The 21,464-nt window shown below is 37.4% G+C and overlaps 1 protein-coding gene across 2 annotated transcripts; it reads right to left on the minus strand.

Annotated features, from left to right (window-relative positions):
• Window positions 1–1,615: 1,615 nt before the first annotated feature.
• On the minus strand, window positions 1,616–9,503 carry TRIM77 (tripartite motif containing 77). Of its 2 annotated transcripts, XM_010384316.2 has the most exons (6): window positions 9,093–9,503; window positions 8,301–8,396; window positions 5,377–5,607; window positions 4,625–4,647; window positions 3,819–3,916; window positions 1,616–2,109 (listed from the first exon to the last, which is right to left on the minus strand). In XM_010384316.2, the coding sequence occupies exons 1-6, from the start codon at window positions 9,501–9,503 to the stop codon at window positions 1,616–1,618; spliced, it is 1,353 nt and encodes a 450-aa protein (XP_010382618.2). The 2 variants fall into 2 exon arrangements, with proteins under 2 accessions (XP_010382618.2, XP_010382619.2); XM_010384317.2 differs by lacking the exon at window positions 5,377–5,607.
• Between the last annotated feature and the right edge of the window lie 11,961 nt (window positions 9,504–21,464).

A 21,464-nucleotide genomic window follows, 5' to 3' on the forward strand; every position in this document is an offset into this window, starting at 1 on the left:
CAAATTAACCCACAATGAGCTATTACTACACACTAAAAAATAAAAAGGCCTATGTAATAAAGGTTGAAAATACTAAGCGTCAGTGAGGATGTAGAGGAATTAGAACTCTTATCAAGATGCTGGTGGCAATGTGAAATGGTATAGTCACTTTCAAAAGAAGTATTTTGACAAGTTCTGAAATGATGAAAAAATCCACTAAATAATTCAGTACTTCACCCCAAGTAGCTACCCACAATAAATGAAAGATATGTGGGCTGATTTGCATAGAAATATAAATCATAGTTGCTAAAACTGGGAGCAATTCAGATGCACATCATCTGGTGTTTGGATAAATAAAATGTGGTATATTCAAGGTATGAAAAGCCACTCAGCTGAAAAAGAACAGAAGATGGCCAAATAGATGCAACCGGAAAGCTCCATTCCCACTGAGAGAGACCAAAATATTGAGTAAACCATATAGTTAACAGACACTATAAAGCAACTATATAATCAACTCTACAAAACAACCAGATGACAGGATCAAAATCTCACATACCAAAACAAATCCTAAATGTAAATGATCTAAACTCCACAATTAAAAGGCACAGAGTGGCAACCTGAATAAAAAGACAAGACCCAAGTGTATTTGTCTTGAGAGATCCATCTCACATATAATAACACCCACAGGCTCAAAGTAAAGGATGGAGAAAGATCTACCATGCAAATAAAAACGACAACAACAACAACAAAATGCAGGAGCATCTATTCCTACATAAGATAAAAAAGACTTTAAAACAAAAACAATTAAGAAGATCATTACAAAATGATAAAGGTTCAGTTCAACAAGAAGGCTTAAGTACCATAGTACCATATCTATGTATCCTTTATGTAATGATATTTCTCAACCTGTTCTGTCTTGCTAATTATGGCTATATCGTAGTATATTTTTGTTGGTTCTATAGCTTTTGATTTTAATAACTTTTTACATGATTATTCATTTAATTATTTACCTATTTCTTGAATATCTCTCATATCATCAGACTGTTTCTTATTCCTGTAATGAATGAGAAGAACTGTCATTGACTTTCCCTTCTTGTAATTTATAAAGTTGAAAAAAAGACCCAAATTCTATTAGGAGTTTTATAAAGGAAATGTATGAGCTGTTCTTGACATCTGAGACCTTATCTAGTTCAGAAAGCTGGGAACTGGTGAAGGGAAAGGGTTTATCCAGATGAAGGGAGGGAATAGAGAATTTTAGGCTGACACTGAGTTTTACATAAGGGCTATCTGGAAGGCAACTTGTCTGTGCTTTAATTTGACTCAGTTAGCTGGGTTTTCATGCTCATGTATTCTTTCACCTCCAGTAAGCTTTGATAACAAGTTAAAAGAGCATGCATCCTATACAATATAATAAAAGACATTACATCTATTCAAATAAAATAGAAATGACAAATGTATATACTATACATTATTAACACTTTAAAAATGATACAATAAATATATATCCATGAGGTAAAATTAAGTAAAAGGTAATGAGATATGCCTGATTTTCCCCATTAAGAAAGTAACCAGAATAGGAGCTTCCTCTGCTATTAGAATTACCAAGGCCTTGGTCAGGTTTTTGACCTGTCCCTGATTATTTAGATCCATGGCAAATGAAAGGTCTCAAAGGAAAATAGAAAATGCGAGAGAGGAAACTACAAATGAGGGAACTTTGGGCAACATTAACAAAGCTCACTATCCCACATTCATAATCTAGGAACACCCCTAGCCAGCCTTGGGGCCTTGGAATATAGTGAGGTAACAGTGGGGAAGTAGATAAGAGGCTGAAATGGTCATCCACTTTAAGACACAGAAGTAGAAAGATACCCTCAGAGTCAAGTCGCATGTCATTCCTCTTTGTCCAGGCTTCTCTGCAAAGTCCTATAACCCAATTACAAGAGTCTTTCAAATCCACCTCCCAGTAATGTTTGCCAGAGGTGAGGATCTGAGCTCCCCATGAAGAAGTATACTGTGTACTTGTTGGAGTGCAGGACATGTCTGTATCATCAAGGCTGCATTGCAAATGCCTCAGGTCTTCGAAGAGAAGCTTGTGATTACTGCATATCTTATGATCCAAGGTGATATACACTGTAGCAAAATAAAACAGTGAATGCAAAAAAACAGTTTAAAAGTTTGGAGGTACAGGTGCAGAGGCAGTCTGGCAAATAGTTAACAACCAATCCCTGAAAACAAACAAACAAAAGCAACTGGTTTGTTTTGTTTATTAAGAATATTTCCATCTCACTAAGGCCAGTTTCAAGCTACCAACAATTTAATAATCAAAAAATTCAAAACATTTAACAATTAGCTCTCATGAGTCAGTACTAACTGGCTCTGGCACACCACTCTATCACAAGTGGCATACAGAGTATATCAGATGAATTATCGAGACAGTTCAGCAACAGCTTCTTGTTCATTTGCAGGGCAAATTAATCTTTAATCAAGCAACTAAGATGAAAGAAAATTTAGAGAAAACATAAAGACATAGGATGTCAAGCTCTGATTTAATTTTTACTAGACCATTAAAAATTTGCCAGCTCATTCATAAGATGCCAAGAAAACATCAAAATGGCCCTTTATTTAAGCCTCCTTATTAACCAATTTTCACAAAATAAAATAAACATACTAAAAATAATAAACATATTAATTATACTTATGATATTATTATCATTAGTTCTAAACCATGACCACTTTGCCTAAGATGGGAGAGCTTCACACTTGATCTTAGCCAAAAGGCCAAGAAGTAATGAGGGCTTCACAACTTAAGCAAGCAAAAGTGAAATAAACTAAAAATCTATATGTGCCTTTTTAAAAAGGTAGTTTCGGCCGGGCGCGGTGGCTCAAGCCTGTAATCCCAGCACTCTGGGAGGCCGAGACGGGCGGATCACGAGGTCAGGAGATCGAGACCATCCTGGTTAACACGGTGAAACCCCGTCTCTACTAAAAAATACAAAAAAAGCTAGCCGGGCGAGGTGGCGGGTGTCTGTAGTCCCAGCTACTCGGGAGGCTGAGGCAGGAGAATGGCGTAAACCCGGGAGGCGGAGCTTGCAGTGAGCTGAGATCCGGCCACTGCACTCCAGCCCGGGCGACAGAGCGAGACTCCATCTCAAAAAAAAAAAAAAAAAAAAAAAAAAAAAGGTTGTTTCTCTCCCAGAATTTCTGGTTCGGACATCATTAAATCAGAATTCTCTTCATCTCATCCCATGGCTGCCTCTCTTCTATCTGCCAGACTCCCCCTCCATTTCCATTTGTCTGTGTAGTCCTCTACACAGTGAAGGGATTTTCCTTCAGACTGCTTTGTGGTTGTACCTATTGTTTACAAACTTGTTTTTATGCTTTTGAGAATCCTGTGGTTTTTCAAATGTATTCTTTAAAACTTCAATCTTTCGGTAAATATTTGAATAACAACATTAAGATATTTCCTAAGAAGCGGATCATGTAAATATAACCAGAGTTGAAATGCTTTGAAAGAATATGCAGTTTTATATGCTATACTGAAAAATTAATGCTTTATTTATAGCTTTCCTCCAGGCCTTTAATTGTTTTTTTTTTTTTTTACTCACTTAAAATAATCATGTTATGCACTGTAATTCTTATTTGTTTATTTATTCCAGACTTCAGTTAGCTTTTCCTGAAAGTTTATTAACAGTTTTAAAATTGGTTAAAAAGGTTTCCATATTTGCCTGCTTGTTCACTGAAAATAATAATACAGAGAAGTGAATATAGACTGAAGTGAATATAGGCCACCCATATAAAAATACTTATGTTGGAAACGTTAGTGCAGTTCACACTCTTACCTCTGAAGAAGTTAAGCCTTTCTGACATCCCAGTGATGGTCCATGCACTGAGCTGTGGGTTCACAGGCTGAGGCATGGCCAGCCTCAGAAACTCATTCCTGCAAAGAAAAATACCTACTTTTTACTGCCAGTCCCAAAGGAATCATTAGCAATCCATAATAAGATGCTTGATCAGAATCCTCACAATTAGGTTGAAGAGCGTGACTTGAACTCAAGAAGGAAGACATATTGCAATTGTAACTGTATTTTATGATGTGCTCTGCTGCTTTTAACATCTCTATGCCAGTAGAATATGTCATCTCAGTCATAATTATATCAGTTCTCACCTTTGCAGCTTCCCTAGGTGAGCCATGCAGAAATCCTCATTTAATTTCTGAAATCTGATAGGTGTCAAATTTTTGGAGCATGTCACCTGCTACATATGGAGCCTCAGCTCTATACTACATTCCTTATTGGTGATGTTCCCTTTCTCCTATTTTCACCATCTTTCCATCTGCTACCTCTCTGAGATTATTTGCCTTTCCCATTGACAACCTAGGAATAACCTTCAAATAATTAGGATGTAGAAAATTAGAGGCTGGAAAAATAGTTGTCTTATTGAAACTTCTACATTAGGTCTTGCAATTAAAACTGCTCCTATCCTTCACTTTCATCTGAAATAGTCAATATATAAAGCCTGGATGATCTTTGAAAAGAAAGGAATAAATACAGACAGAAATTCCTCACTCAAAGTGTGGGTTGATCCCAGCAGAAACAGCCTGATTATTGTCACAATTACCAGTACTTGGATAGAGGGGCAAACTTACCTTTTCATTATGTCTCCCAAATCCTATAAAGAGAGAGAAGATGGCTTAGTTTGCAGCACAATAGGGTTCTCTAGTCCAGTGCAATCTGAGGATATGAACTGAATTGGAAAACTTAATGTCTTTCACTTTCCTTCTTTGGGTAAAGGCAGTTTTCATTTTCTTTCTCTTTATAAATATGAAACCCAGTCTGATATCTACATTTTATAGTCTATAAAATTGCACCCTTGATGAAACATAGTCAGATGGACTGAGGTTGAACAAAGGGGAAGAGGAAGGGAAGACATGCTGCTGTACAAACATCTGTAACAAGATTGATAGAGGTCTCCACAAAGTTCTTACAAGGATGTGTGGGCCCAAATCGAGGACTTCAAAACTAAAAGAGTAAATAAATGTCATAAATCTCACACTTTCACTTATTGACACATCCTTATACAAAATTGAGTCATGTATTCATGAGCTGCTCTATTGCAACTACTAAGAATCAGTGGGTGTAGTAAGATAATTTTAGAAGAGAATTTTCTTGAATTTGTTACTAGAACCTTTCCAAATAGTTTTCCTTCTCCTCTATGGGACAAGAAAGAGTGAGACTGGGTCTACAGAGGAGCGAAATGTGCCACCATAAGGTCAGGAGAGGCAGAATCTGAATATTTAGAACCAGAAAAGTAATATAGATCAAAAAGCATATAGACTCTAGTAGATACGATTCCCAAGCAGGGTGGTGTTCAGCACCCTGATCCTCCTTCAGTTTTTACCTGAGGCAGGTTCACATCTGCTTTACAGCTCATTTCCTTCAGTTTCTCAAACATTCCTCTCAGGAGTACACTCATCTTAGCCATTCTAGTTTGACTGATCTTGAGTTGCTGAAAAACTATCCTGCCTTCTCTTGCCAGGCCCTCTAAGTGCTTTTGCTCCTCTTCGCGGAGGTATTGACACACCTTAGGATATTCAGCGCTGATCATCATGCTCCGCAAATGTATAAAAACCTGTAGTGACATTGGGTTAATTAAATCACGGGTCTAAGTGGTTTTATTCTTTCCTTATCAGCTATTCTGCTTTGTTTCATGTTTTGTGCTATTCTACTAAATACAGTTTAATGTCTTTCCACTTCAAATACAGCATAAATCTTCCTTTCTTCCTCCTTCCCTTCCTCCCTTCCATTTCCATGCATTGCTCCACCTACTTTCCCTCAAACCTCCATATTTTCATTTTAAAAATAAATTAAGATCACATTGATGTTGTCTTATATAATGTTCTAACCTCTTCATCACTGTATCTAAATTGTATTCTATTTTTCTCAATACTCCTACTCATAACAATTTACTTCCTCAGGAAAATAGAGAACATAAGACATTGCTGCATCTTTCTAATTACCTCCATTTCCAAAACACTCGGTGTTTTTACCAGTCGTTGGCTATGCTTGCCTATTACCTAAGACTACTCATCTCTAGCCACCCCTTCTCTAGATTACTCTCTTATAATGTTCATTCTTTTCCTCTGCCTGCCTCTGTCTTCCTGTCTCTGTCCCTATTGTTTGCCTATTCTTTCCTACTGGCTCCATTTCTCTGTCTCATTCTTTCTCTGGCCTGTCTTTGATTTTCTCTGTCTCTGTCTTTCTGTCACTGTGTCTTTATTTCCCCCATCTCTCTTTCACACAATTTATTATTATTATTATTATTATTATTATTATTGAGACAAGGTGTCAGTCTGTCACCCAGGCTGGAGTACGGTGGTACAGTCATGGCTCACTGCAGCCTTGAATTCCTGGACTCAGGAGATCCTCCCACCTCAGCCTCTTGAGTAGCTGCAACTTCAGACACATGCCGCCATGCCAGGCTACTCAATTACTTTTTGTTTTTTAATTTTGATTTATTAATTATTATTAATTAATTTATTTATTTATTTAGCTTCAGACAGAGTCTTGCTCTGTCACCCAGGCTGGAGTGCAGTGACATGATCTCAACTCACTGCATCCTCTGCCTCCGGGATTCAAGTGATTCTCCTGCCTCAGCCTCCCGAGTAGCTGGGACTACAGGTGCGCACCACCATGCCCAGCTAATTTTTTATTTTTAGTAGAGACAGGGTTTCACCATGTTGGCCAGGATGGTCTCAATCTCTTGACCTCATGATCCGCCCGCCTCGGCCTCCCAAAGTCCTGGGATTACAGGCATGAGCCACCGCGCCTGACCTCAATTAATTTTTCACACAATTTTTCCCTTCCTTCCACACCACCTTTAAACACATGCAAATTTTGCAAATTACTTTGGAAAAAAAATGAAAATATTATTGTCCCAATTACCTCATCTAGCTTCTCTTGCTAAAACATTTCTATCCCTATCAAAGCTAAATTTATTGATCAAATGTGATCAAACTTGCTGTGCTCATGTGTGTGATTAATGACCCCTTTACTTCTATTCCCTACTCTTTCCTGAACCAAACTTTACAACTTACCAAGAACTTCTTTTTTCTAAATTCAAGTATTATGCTTTAGTCCTAGAATTCACTTTCATTCTGCATTTGACACTATTGTCTACTTATTCTTTTTAACCATACCTTGTTTTTCCTGCCACAGAAAAATACATTCTTACAAAGCCACTGATTCGTTTCTTCTGTACCTTCTTATCCCTGAAAATGGGTTCTTCTTGGCCAGCATAGATTCTACAAACCTGGATTCTTTGTACCCGTTCTGTTTTATTTTTCCCTGAAGCACTTCATGAACATTATTTATTATAAAGTTTACATTTTAATTTGTAGATTGAATTTCACCACTAGATTATAGTCTCCTAGGGTAAGTAATCTATTTCTTCTTTTGTCCACATCTGTATCATTTTGTTGGCCTAGAGCAGTGAGCAACACATGATAGGCCCTCGTGAGAATGCAGGACTCCTCAGAAAATCCATCTGAAGTGATCAACATGATTTTGTTGCTCCCCTTTGGCATTCTCACAGTATCATGTATCAATTATTATTATTCTCTACTAGTCCCTGTTTATATGACACCTTCAGAAGTGCTTGAGATCTTTGAGAATAAAAATGTTGTTTGATTTACTTATTCAGTTTTAGGTACTTAATTAATATTTGTGAATGGATTATATAATCCTAAATTCTTAGCTAAGCATTCACATTCTAGACCTGGCCATAATTACATTTATAGCCATATCTCTCATTGCTGCCTGACTCTTTTTCATGAACTAATCAAGAGGAGTTACTCACATGTCCAAATAATTTTACCACTTTTCTAACTTTCAGCTTTCTTATTCCTAAAATCCTTCCAACATTATCATCAGTAAATTTCTGAATTTTACTAAAACATTAGCATCAGATTAATTTTCACCTAGAAGCTATTTTTTTTTTTTTTTTTAGCATTTCATGTCTGCTAAACTGCTGTAGAACCACATTTTTACCTTCATGCTAGTGATCTTACATGCCGTTTTTAGCACATTTCTTATCACTGCTGATGTATTATTGGTAGATACTGCTTTATTCAGAAAAATCGGGATATTTTTAGTTATATATTGGATTCAACATGAAATCTCACTCTAAAGGTTAAGTTATATTGTAGAGAAACACATGTAGGTCCTTTTTCTGATCATCCTATTCAGGGGACATATGGTTGACTCACCCACAAGTCACATTTTCTATTCCAAACTGGTTCTGAGAGAAATGAGCTTACTGCTTACTTTCCATGTTCTGATTATGTTGGTCTCTCTGTTTAGATTTCTTTGATTTTTCTGCTTTTTTTTCCAGATGGACTTCATTTGAATCAGGAGTTTCTTCTGAAAAACAAAACTATAAATCTGAGCACTAGAAAAGAAAATATAGCATATCTCAGGTACTTTCAAAAGAGGTATAGACATGGGACAAATAAAGAGTGCAGAATGCAGACATGCAGGGGCTTTTCTTGAGGGCACTGATTGTCAAGTCTGAGAGGCCAATGAAATCAAAGGTAGAATTCCCAAATTTGGAAAACAATACCCATTATCTTAGAAGTCTGGCACTGAAACTGATACAACTTCGTCAATTTTCAGAAGTAATTATTATTTTATATTTAATTTTAAAATGCCAGCCCTCAACTTCTCTATAGTACTGTTGGAGCATACTGACCAGTATTTATTAGAATTTTCTATAATAGATTCATTGCAATCATGACTGTGTTAGCCAATGACTATCATCGAAACTAGTGATTAATATAGAGCTCCTTACACTGAAATACTAGAACCCTAATGCTCATCAACTTTATCATCATTCTTCTCCCTCATCCCAAGAAAATTTAAATTTCAGGCGAGCAGGGATGTTTGGTTTCTTCAGTGCTTTATCTCAGTGTCTAGAACAGTGTCTAATTTATGCTCATCAGCAATTCTGTTTATTGCATAAAATTATTATTAATAATAATGATAAGCATATCTTTCCTTATTACCTGTAGGATTCAGGGTTCTTCACATTTCAAAGTGTAATCAGTAGCATTTACTTACCCTATAGTATTCATCAGCCTCCTTTGTCATATAGTGTTTGTGAGTAGCATGCCTTGGGGATTGAGAGCAGAGAAAACACAGCAGGCTCCTGTCAGTTTCACAGATGAGGTTCTTGATTTCCTGGTGTCTCCCACAGATCAGCATGGCAGAGCTTGATAACTGGCAGGGGACTGATTCTCTTGTAGGAATAGCTTGTTTCTCAGCAAAAATAATGCGTTTGAAGTACATTTGCTGTGATATTTCCCTGCACACAGGGCAGCAATTAGGAGTAAGTGTATCTTCCCACAAGAGGCAGAGACAGGGATTACAAAATCTGTGACCACAGCAAATGGTGACAGGGTCCATCAAATAGTCTGTGCAGATCGAGCAGGTGAGCTCACTGGTAGAACACTGCGTGATAGCAGAAGCCATGTTTCTGAGAAAATAAAATGAAAGTGTCATTTTTTCCCCCAAGGCATATGAAATGAGCTTAAGACCTTTTTTTTTTTTTTTCACTAATTTGTGTATGCAGTGTAGCAGGACAGGCCTTATTTTCTGAATGACTAAAATAGGATGGAGAGGCACAAACAGTGCAACAGATTGATCACATGCCCTCTTTCTTGACAACCTTGGCCTATAGCACTATTTTCCAGTTCCCTAATAGAAATCCAATATTTTTCATGTCTGTTATCTCTTCTACAAAAACATAAAAATCACAGGTCCTGGGCTCATCTGTAGCCACAGGCAGTAGGTCATTATTTTGTCCAAAGCTATCAAGATTTCCCCCTTTTTTTCTCTCTCTCTGATTGGTCATCATAAGACATGTACTCCAATTCTGGCCAAGAGAACAAGAAAGTAGACTTCGTAGGAGAATTCTGTAAAAGGTATTCTTGCTACAGAAGAGACACATGGAAGAAACTATTGCTTTTTCTGTCTCTGGACATTACTTGGATACAATATTTGCTTGTGTAACCATTTTGTGGACTCATAGTAAACTAATCTAAGACAAAAGTCAATACTCTAAGGAAAACAGAAAGGCGGAAAGAACCTGCATCTTTAATAATACAATAGGAACACTAATTACATAATTCTGGAGAGGCCAACTAATGCAATAGAAGGAATGGTGGACAATCATCATTTTACAGATGCCATAAAAATAACTGAATCAGGCAAGAATCATTAATGGATAATAAAATAACTAAGTCATAGATTTTGTGAAAGAACCTATTTACATATTATCAAAGTTCTACCCCACATGCCAGCTCTATCCACAGTGTTATTGAAGCATAATAGATAAGTGAAAGTGTATAATTTAATGTACACAAACAGGTAGATGACTAAGGACACACAACACATCTGTAGTATTTTTGCCAAAAAGATTTTACCAGCATATAACCATGGGAGGAAATTAGATAAATGCATTTGAAAAACACTATGCAAAAAATAAGGCTGGCCTATTAAAATAATTTTAATTTCTAAGGAGAAAATGTTTGGAAACAGCTATATAGTAAAGATAACTAAAAGAAATATAAAAATTAACTATGATATAATTATAGTATCATCGATTTGTACCTGGTTTGAAAAAAGTAACAGCCAATTAGGACATTATGAGGATATTCAGGGATATCATAAAACCTAATAGGGTCTTATGGTTGCAGCTCAGAAATGGAGAAGGATGAAAATACTATTGCTGCCTCCCTGCAAGAAAAAAAGTGCAAGAGAAACTAAAGATTAATGAAGTTTAGTTTGTTTGTTTGTTTTGTAAACCATTAGAGAACAGAGGTAATAAGACATCTTAATCAGTTCTGGATAGAGACAGGTACAGCACTGAGAAAAACAGGACCCATGCATATGTTTATCTGGGGCAGATTCTACCAAAAGGCCATAAAAACAGAAGATAAACCAAATGGTTTTTATTTACTGCTAAAACCCAAAGCTGGGCTAGAGTTAGTGTGCAGAGACCCTTAGGGTCACAGACATAGAAGAATCCTCACCCAAGGGGCAGGCCTTTCCAACAGAAATGCCAAGAGGCTCTCACAGGGAAAACCAGGAAGAATCAAGGGAAATTTTCCCTTCTTGTGCTACTGGCTGGGACGGAAAAATGGCAGCAAACACATGAAATCAACCTAAATATCTATCAATGATAGACTGGATCAAGAAAATATGGTACATACACACCGTGGAATACTATGCAGCCATGAAAAGGAATGAGACAATGTCCTTCACAGGGACATGGGTGAAGTTGAAAGTCATTATCCTCAGCAAACTGCGAGATACAGAAAACCAAACACCACATGTTCTCACTTGTAAGTGGAAGCTGAGTGATGAAAGCACATGAACACATGGTGGAGGACAACACACACTGAGGTCTGTCAAGGGTAGGGGGTGGAAGGAGGAAGAGCATCAGGAAGAACAAAGTGCTTTGTTTCCTCTCTGAGAAGGCATTCTTCTTAGATTAACAGCCAGGCTGATGAGTTAGCCTAGTTGGTGCATCAGTATCACCTGAAAAGCTTAAATGCTGGGCTTAATGCCTAGGTGATGGTAATCTGTGCAGCAAATCACCATGGCACACGTTTACCTACGTAACAAACCTGCACATCCTGCATATGTACTCCTGAACTTAAACGTTGAAGAAGAAAAACTACATTTTAAAACATCTTTTAATTCCTAGGAGTTTTGCTCACCATGCATTTTCCCCAAGCACTATATTAAAAGTGAAAGTGATTTCACACCAGATCTCTTTCTTTCAGTCTCTGCCTCTCTCAATACACATAAAAGCACCCTTTGCAGTGAATTTGATGATATTTTGTTTAATTTTCTTAATGTTTCTCCCACTGAAACACAACATTTAAAATAATTTATACCAACTATGTTAATGAATATTAACATAATAGTGACAAAGACTAGTTATGTATCATGAATTAAAATAATTTAATGTAATTTATTTTTATGCTATTTTTCATTTTGAAAGTTTTTTACAAGTAGCAAAAGTATATGTGCACAGTTGAATTGGGAGAATAAAAGTAAACAGGTATCGGTACAATATCTATAGGCTTTTGAATTAGCAATAACCAAACTTTTTAACATAAAAAGTCCAGAACCTGTTAAGGCACTCAGGAGGGGTGGTTCCAGGTGCAGAGAGTGGTTCTCATTCCAGTTCTATTCCTTTAAAAGCTTTCTGAATAACCACTGCCACCATCAAGGTGACCACAAATGGGGCTTTTCAACATTAATATGCTTGTTGAATTCAGCTTCAATTTATTCTGAAACATAGGGAACAGATGCGACTGGACCTTTGGTTAAAGGCTTTATTAAAGCCTCCTTGAAAACTACGGAGAAAGAAAAGCAAACAGTAACCAGAAGCCAGGTAGCCTAGTTCATGCAGCTCACTTTTCTCACCTTCCAGTTGTTGCTTCTCCTCAAGGAACCTCCGTTGTCTTATCCTGCCTGCCCCACCACTCAGAACTGATGCTTTGTAGCTGCCCGCACTGTCCAGATCCAGGAAGAGAAGGAGATGGAAGAGGGCTAAAGTCTTCATTACCAGCTGTGCTTTGTTTCCTCTCTGAGAAGGCATCCTTCTTAGATTTACAGCCAGGCTGATGAGTTAGCTTAGTTGGTGCATCAGTATCACCTGAAAAGCTTCTGAGGCCACAGATTGCTGAGGCTTACCCATGGGTGTTCTTCATTCAGTAGGTCTGGGCTGGGGCCAGAGAGTTTGAGTATTAGGCAACTTGCAAGAGGCTGCTGCTTGTCCCTGAACCATACTTTGAGAATCTCTGATTTACCCAATATTCATAAAAGATGATATGTTTAGGTCGTACAAGGATGGACAATTTTTAAAAATCTATCTGGAAAGCACAAAAATAGAAGTCCAGGATGTAAACTTGCCACTGTAGCTTCTTGTGGTTTGTGGTAGGTGAAAAGAATGGTAGGAAATGCATCCCCTTTTGCCCATACAACCACAGCACTGTGGGAAGGCTACAGTGCAGGATTCTTGCTTCTCAGGGTCTAGGAGCTCAAGGAACAAGATATAGACCCAATGTCCAGGGTCCCAGGCAGCCCTAGTTTTCGACAGTTCCCTTCCTTACCCCAACCTTACAACTAGTACGTAATCAGGAAATGGGCCCTTACTACAGGGGTTCACAATGTGTGGCTGTGAATACTTTTAGGGTGCATGAAGAATTGTCCTTCAAAATTTTATTATCACATGAGTATACAGGAGATTTTCCCAGGGGCTACATGACACGTAATATCACAAAAGATTGAATGGAGAAGCAGATATGAGAATCCAGATGACTTCTATTAAGCCAGACATTAAAGGGATTTATAAACATGTAATCAAAGCCACTCTTTTATTTATTTTTATGGTTTTGGGAAGTATACTTACTTTTTACAGAAATATTATGTTACCAGTTATGGTTTTATAATTGTTATTTTAAATTATTAATAAATAGATATTTATTTTTCTCAGCTTTAATTTCTAATATGGCATATCTTGACATTAAAAAACTCACATCAACAAGACCTTGTGGAGACTCTCAATTATTTTATCAGCTTAACTGAGGTATAATTTATGTACCATAAAATTTAGTTAATGTATGCAGTTTAATGACGTTAATAAATTGCTCTTAAATTCATTTTATGCACGATCACCATATCCACTTTTAAAACACTTTTGATCTTCCAAAAACATCTCTTCTCCCCTTTTATAGTCAATCTCTACTCACATCCCTGTCTTCAAGGCACCACTGCTCTGCTTTTTGTCTGTAAGATTTTTGTTTTTGTTGTTGCTATTTTTGTTGTTGCTTTCTAAAGAAGAGTCTCGCTAAGTTGCCCATGCTGGTGTGCAGTGGCACTATCACAGCTCGCTGTAGCCTAAACCTCCTGGGCTCAAGCAGTCTTCCCTCCTCATCTTTCTGTATAGCTTGTACTTCAAGCAAACACCACCACACCCAGCTAGTTTTTAATTTTTTGTAGAGACAGGGTCTCACTCTGTATCCCAAGCTAGTCTTACACTCTTGGGCTCAAGTGATCCTCCTGCCTTGGCCTGCCAAACTGCTGGGATTACAGGTGTGAGGCACCCCACCTGACCTGTCTAAATATTACGCATGTAATCATTCAATATACAATCCTTTGTGTCATTTAATATGTTTTAGAGATTCATCATGATTTTGTGTATATATGATTTGTTCTTTTTTTAATTTTTATTTTTTATAATTTCAACTTTTATTTCAGATTCAAGGAGTAAATATGCAGGTTCTTTCCGTGGGTATATTGCATGATGCTGAGATTTGGGGTACGAATGATTCCACCACACAGATAATGATCAATTTATGTATGTCTGAATCAGTGCCTGGAACTTTAAATAAACTCTTACAAATGTCTGTGGATTATATTATTTAAAATGAGCAGCCCTTAAAAATCCACTTTTACTAAAAACAGTTCATGAAATAGCCCCTTTGATAAAATATTTCTAAATTAACCCTTAAATTTTCTTACCTTTCCTTCTACAACCAACTCTACAGCCTTCAATCATGTCTACTCCATTGGATTGTTTAAGTCACCATCCACTTCAACGTTGTTAGGTACAATACCCTATCTCTAACCTCCTTTTAATCACTCTCTTTTCAATATTACTGTTGGTTACTTATTTCTTCTTGATTTCATTTTATTCTTATAACTTCATATTCTGAAAACAGTCATTTTTATTAGATTCTCAGACAAAATTTACATTCATCTGACTTCCCTCCTACCTCAGAGAACACCCTTTAGCAGACTTTTTGGAAGCCTCCATCTTCTCTGTTTCATATCCAACTATTAGACTGTCCAAGTGCTCAGTTTTGCTACCTTTCCCTCCTTGATTATGCTCAAAATTAGTGTCGTATGGTCTGATGCTTTAATTAATACCTGATAACAGTTACCCAAAGTTATACTTCACTGATGTATTCATCTATTCAATATTTACTCACTAAATGTGAGTGCAAGGCATTGTTCTAGATTCTAAACTGTTCAATAAAAATTATAGGGGTCCTTGTTTTGGACTAAACTCCTGTGCTAGGCCCCAACAGAGCAGCCTAAAAACCAGAATGAAGTTTCCCATACTGAAGTTCTACATCATCAAACCAAAACTAAATTTTGGTTGTTGGGTTGATTTCTGAGTGTCCTATTAATATAAATCAGAAGATAGAGACGATGACAAGTAAATTCCCAAACAGGGTAGTTTCAGACAGCATGATATTGAGGTTCTCTCAGTTTTAATGTTTACTAAAAAGATAACCTGAAGTATTCCAATATTAACCAAGCAGTTATTTTTCTATACTCTTTCTCCCTGTCCCTGCCTTACAAGCAACATAACTTTGAAATGACCAGCTTGGTTTCTATTCATTGTTTCTGCTTCTGCTTTCTTCAGCTCTGTATATAAAACCATGCTCTTCTCAGCTCATAAGAACACTTACTCTATTTTATGAAATAAAGTGTTGCCAACTTCTGGAATCACAGATAAAGCCAATTAGTATCTTTAAGTTAATGGTTATCATTTTGGTTTTTTAACAGAACCAAACAAATGTAATACATATTATGGAGTAGTAAACTATTATTTGGGCTCCAGATTCTTATATGCACTGGGATAGGTAATGGGCATTTCAAAAATCAGAACCCCCAACTTCCCTGACAAAACCTGCTTACCTTTTTCTAAATGTCAAAAAACCTAGGAACCATCTGGATTTCTCTTGTACTTTTACTTTCAATTTCAGGAAATTATCTTGCTAAAAGAGCATGTTCTAACCTAATGCAAGGAAGCTAAGAATCTTGATAAAAGGTTAGAGGAACTGCTAACTAGAATAACCGGTTTAGAGAAGGACATAAATGACCTGATGGAGCTGAATACACAGCATGAGAACTTTGTGAAGCATACAGAAGTATCAATAGCTGAATCAATCAAGCATATCAGAGATTGAAGATCAACATAATGAAATAAAATGTGAAGATAAGATTAGAGAAAAAAGAATAAAAGGGAATGAACAAAGCCTCCAATAAATATGGGACTATGTGAAAAGACCAAACCAATGTTTGATTGGTGTACCTGAAAGTAATGGGGAGAATATAACCAATTTGGAAAACACACTTCAGGATATTATTCAGGAGAACTTCCCCAACCCAGCAAGACAGGCCAACATTCAAATTCAGGAAATGCAGAGAATACCACAAAGATACTCCTCAAGAAGAGCAGACCCAAGACACATAATCATCAGATTTACCAAGGTTGAAATAAAGGAAAAAATGTTAAGGGCAGCAGAGAGAAAGGTCGGGTTACCCACAAAGGAAGCCCATCAGACTAACAGTGGATCTCTCTGCAGAAACTCTGCAAACCAGAAGAGAGTGGAGGCCAATATTCAACATTCTTAAAGAAAAGAATTTTCAACCCAGAATTTCATATCCAGCCAAACTAAGCTTCATAAGTGAAGGAGAAATAAAATCCTATACAGACAAGCAAATGCTGAGGGATTTTGTGACCACCAGGTCTGCCTTTCAAAGAGCTTCTGAAGGAAGCACTAAATATGGAAAGGAAAAACCAGTGTCAGTCACTGCAAAACATGCCAAATTGTAAAGACCATCAACAATACGAAGAAACTGCATCAAGTAATGGGACAAAATAACTAGCTAGCATCACAATGACAGGATCAAATTTACACGTAACAATATTAACTTTAAATGTAAATGGTGTAAATACCTCAATTAAAAGACACAGACTGGCATATTGGATAAAGAGTCAAGACCTATTGGTGTGCTGTATTCAGGAAACCCATCTCAAGTGCAAAGACACACATAGGCTCCAAATAAAGGGATGGAGAAAGATTTACCAAGCAAATGGAAAGCAAAAAATAGCAAGGGTTGCAATCCTAGTCTCTGATAAAACAGAGTTTAAGCTAACAAGATCAAAAAAGACAAAGAGGGCATTACATAATGGTAAAGGGATCAATGCAACATGAAGAGCTAACTACCCTAAATATATATACACCCAATATAGGAGAACCCAGATTCATAAAGCAAGTTCTTAGAGACCTAAAAAGAGACTTAGACTCCCCCACAAAAATAATGGAAGACTGTAAAACCCCACTGTCAATATTAGACAGATCAATGAGACAGAAAATTAACAAGGATATTCAGGACTTGAAATCCGTTCTGGACCAAGTGAACCTAAAAGACATCTACAGAACTCTCCACCCCAAATCAACAGAATATACATTCTTCTCAGTACTACATCACACTTATTCCAAATTGACCACATAATTGGATGTAAAACACTCCTCAGCAAATGCAGAAGAATGAAAGTCATTACAAACTGTGTCTCAGACCATAGTGCAATCAAATTAGAACTCAGAATTAAGAAACTCACTCAAAACTGCACAACTACATGGAAACTGAACAACCTGCTCCTGAATGACTACTGGGTAAATAACAAAATTAAGACAGAAATAAATAAGTTCTTTGAAACCAGTGAGAACAAAGACACAACGTACCAGAATCTCTGGAAACAGCTAAGCAGTGTTTAGAGGGAAATTTATAGCACTAATTGGCCATATGAGAAAGTGGAAAAGATCCAAAATTGATCTACACCCTAACATCACAATTAAAAGACCTAGAGAAGCAAGAGCAAACAAATTCAAAAGCGAGCAGAAGACAAGAAATAAGATCAGAGCAGAACTAAAAGAGATCGAGACATGAAAAACCCTTCAAAAAAATCAATGAATTCAAGAGCTGTTTTTTGAAAAGATTAACAAAGTAGATAGACTGCTAGCCAGACTAATAAAGAGGAAAAGAGAGAAGAATCAAATAGACATGATAAAAAATGATAAAGGGGATATCACCACTGATCCCACAGAAATACAAACTACCATCAGAGAATACTGTAAACACCTCTACACAAATAAACTAGAAAATCTAGAAGAAATTGATAAATTCCTGGACACATACACCCCCCCAAGACTAAATCAGGAAGAAGTGGAATCCCTGAATAGACCCATAAAAAGTTCTGAAATTGAGGCAGTAATTAATAGCCTGCCAACCAAAAAAAAAAAAAAAAAGCCCAGGACCAGATAGATTCACATCTGAATTCTACCAGAGGCACGAAGAGGAGTTGTTACCATTCCTTCTGAAACTATTCCAAACAATAGAAAAAGAGGGACTCCTCCCTAACTCATTTTATGAGGCCAACATCATCCTGATACCAAAACCTGGTAGATACACACACACACACACACAAAGAAAATTTCAGGCCAAACATGAACATGAACATCAATGCGAAAATCCTCAATAAAATACTGGCAAACCAAATCCAGCAGCACACTAAAAGGCATATCCACCATGATCAAGTTGGTTTCATCCCTGGGATCCAAGTCTGGTTCAATACACGCAAATCAATAAACATAATATATCACATGCACAGAACCAATGACAAAAATTACATGACTATCTCAATAGATGCAGAAAAGGCTTTTGATAAAATTCAACACTTCTTCATGCTAAAAACACCCAATAAACTAGGTATTGATGGAAGGTATCTCAAAATAATAAGAGCTATTTATGACAAACCTACAGACAATATCTTATTGAATGGGCAAAACTCAAAGCATTCCCTTTGAAAACCGGCACAAGGATGCCCTCTCTCATTCCTCCAATTCATCATAGTATTGGAAATTCTGGCCAGGGCAATCAGACAAAAGAAAGAAATAAAGGACATTCAAATAGGAAGACAGGAAGTAAAATTGTCCCTATTTGCAGATGAAGTGATTATATAGTTAGAAAACCCCATCGTCTCAGCCCAAAATCTCCTTAAGATGATAAGCAACTTCAGCAAAGTCTCAGGATACAAAATCAATGTGCAAAAATCACTAACATTCCTATAAACCAATAATAGACAAACAGAGAGCCAAATCATGAGTAAACTCCCATTCACAATTGCTACAAAGAGAAAAAAATACCTGGGAATGCAACTTACAAGGGATGTGAAGGACCTCTTCAAGGAAAACTACAAACCGCTGCTCAAGGAAATAAGAGAGGACACAAACAAATGAAAAAACATCCCATGCTCATGGATGGGAAAACTCAATATTGTGAAAATGGTCATACTGCCCAAAGTAATGTATAGATTCAATGCTATCGCCATCAAGCTACCATTGACTTTCTTAGTAACAGAAAGCTTTAATAATTTGCCCATAGCCATACTGTAAGTAAGTGGGAGAACTAGGGTTGGACCCCAAGCAGTCTGTCTCTAAAAACTCTGTTCCTGGTCAGGCGAGGTGACTCCCAACTGTAATCCCAGCACTTTGGGAGGTGGACGCAGTTGATCACCTGAGGTCAGGAGTTCGAGATCAGCCTGGCCAACCTAGTGAAACCCCATCTCTATTAAAAATACAAAAAAATTATCTGGGCATGGCTGCGGGTGCCTGTAATTCCAATTACTCAGGAGGCTGAGAGAGGAGAATCACTTGAACCCAGGAGGCAGAGGTTGCAGTGAGCCTAGATCGCGCCAGTGCACTCCAGCCGGGGTGACAGAGAGACCCTGTCTCAAAACAAAAACAAAAACAAAACAATTGTGTTCCTGTCATTGCAATACCTCTTATGAATGACAGTGACATTAAATATGTTGCCAAAGTATGTTCCTAAGCCACCGAATTACATATAATAATTTGGGGGGATGCTTATTGCATGCTTGCAGAATCGATTGAAAGTTGACAAAGCTTTCAAGTATTATGTAGGTTTTGGTCCATTTTTTAGAATAGTTTTATTCACCTTATCCTACATCTACAATATTGTCCAACTCTCTAACAATGACATGACAAAAAGCCTGTTAGCATGCTCAGCCAAACCCTGTAACAAAGGCATTGTGGAAATCCTAGTATGCAGTGCAGCTTTTATTTTCAAAGCACAGAATGTCTCAGAAAGTCTCACATGCATGCTACTCTGATTACTCACAAAATGAGTGCCATCTATGGACTCTCCATACTGATAGAGATTGAAGCCAAAATAAAAAACAAGACTCAGTCTCTGAGGAGCTTATGGTCTAGTAAGGAATATAAGGGAAGGGGCAGTCATTCTGGAAGTATTCCTAGAAGAGATGACATGTAAGCTGAGACCTGAAGGATGTGGGTAGTCTTATCTTTTCTGGGGATAAAGTCTACATGGCAACTGTTGTCATAAGAAAATATTTTGGGACCTGGCATGGTGACTCCTGCCTGTAATCCCACCACTTTGGGAGGCCAAGGAGGGTTGATACTTTGAGCCAGGGAGTTCTTGACCAGCCTGGGATACTTGGTAAAACCCCATCTCTACAAAAAAATACAAAAATTAGCCAGGCATGGTGGTGTACACCTGTAATCTCAGCTACTTGGGAGTCTGAGGCTGAAGGATCGCCTGAGCCGAGGAAGCAGAGGTTACACTGAGCTGGGATTGTACCATTGACTCCAGCCTGGGTGACAGAGTGAGACCCTGTATTTAAAAAAAAAAAAAAAAAAAAAAAAGAAAGTTCTTATATTTTGCTGGGTTGATGCCCTTCTAATCCATCTAGGCCAGAATGCTTTCTGAAATGCAAATATGCCCATATCCCTATCCTGCTTAACCTTATTATGGGCTTTTGATAAACTACAGGAAAGTAGTTATACTCCTCTGGATGTCTTCTAAGCCTTGTGTTGTTTTGGTGCTCAATGTATGGATTGTTCTTCCCACAAATCCCTTGGATTCTGATAACACTGAGTTCTTTGTATTTCTTTAACATGACACAATCTTCCATACTTGTTTTTTATCTTGAATAACATGATTACTTTGCCAGTGGGAATATAAATAAATAAAATCACTTTGAAACAGCTTGGCATTGTAAAATTGAAGATGCACAAACTTTACAACACAGACATTCAACCTATAGGTAGATACTGTCAGGAAAGAGATTCTCTTGAATATTTGCGTTAGGATACATGTTCACAGAAGCAAAACATATAAAACATTCCAAATATATACCAGCAGAAAATGAATAAATATATTTTATTATTCACCAGTTATCCAAATTTGGGTTATCCACTCCAAACTCACTCTTGATTGTCTTCATAAATAGATCTGGGCCCATTAAATGGTTGTTCTTTGTCACGTGTTATGATGTTAAACTTCGTGAGTAGAAGGCATTGGAGAGATGTTCCAAGAAGGTGCTTTCCAATCTGCTTTCTGTGTGCACCCTTGGCAAACTCTGGCAATGTAAATGACATCTCCAGCATCTGACACGGAGGGCATACAGGCCGACACCAGTGCCCAGATTCTGTGGCTGCTGCTCTGGCACCCACTTCCTGAAGTTCATGGTGGCCAGGAGAACCCAGTGGCCAAGAGCTTCTCCTGAAACTGTCCTTT

Source organism: Rhinopithecus roxellana, chromosome 15, assembly GCF_007565055.1.
Source record: "Rhinopithecus roxellana isolate Shanxi Qingling chromosome 15, ASM756505v1, whole genome shotgun sequence".
Lineage (NCBI taxonomy): Eukaryota > Metazoa > Chordata > Mammalia > Primates > Cercopithecidae > Rhinopithecus > Rhinopithecus roxellana.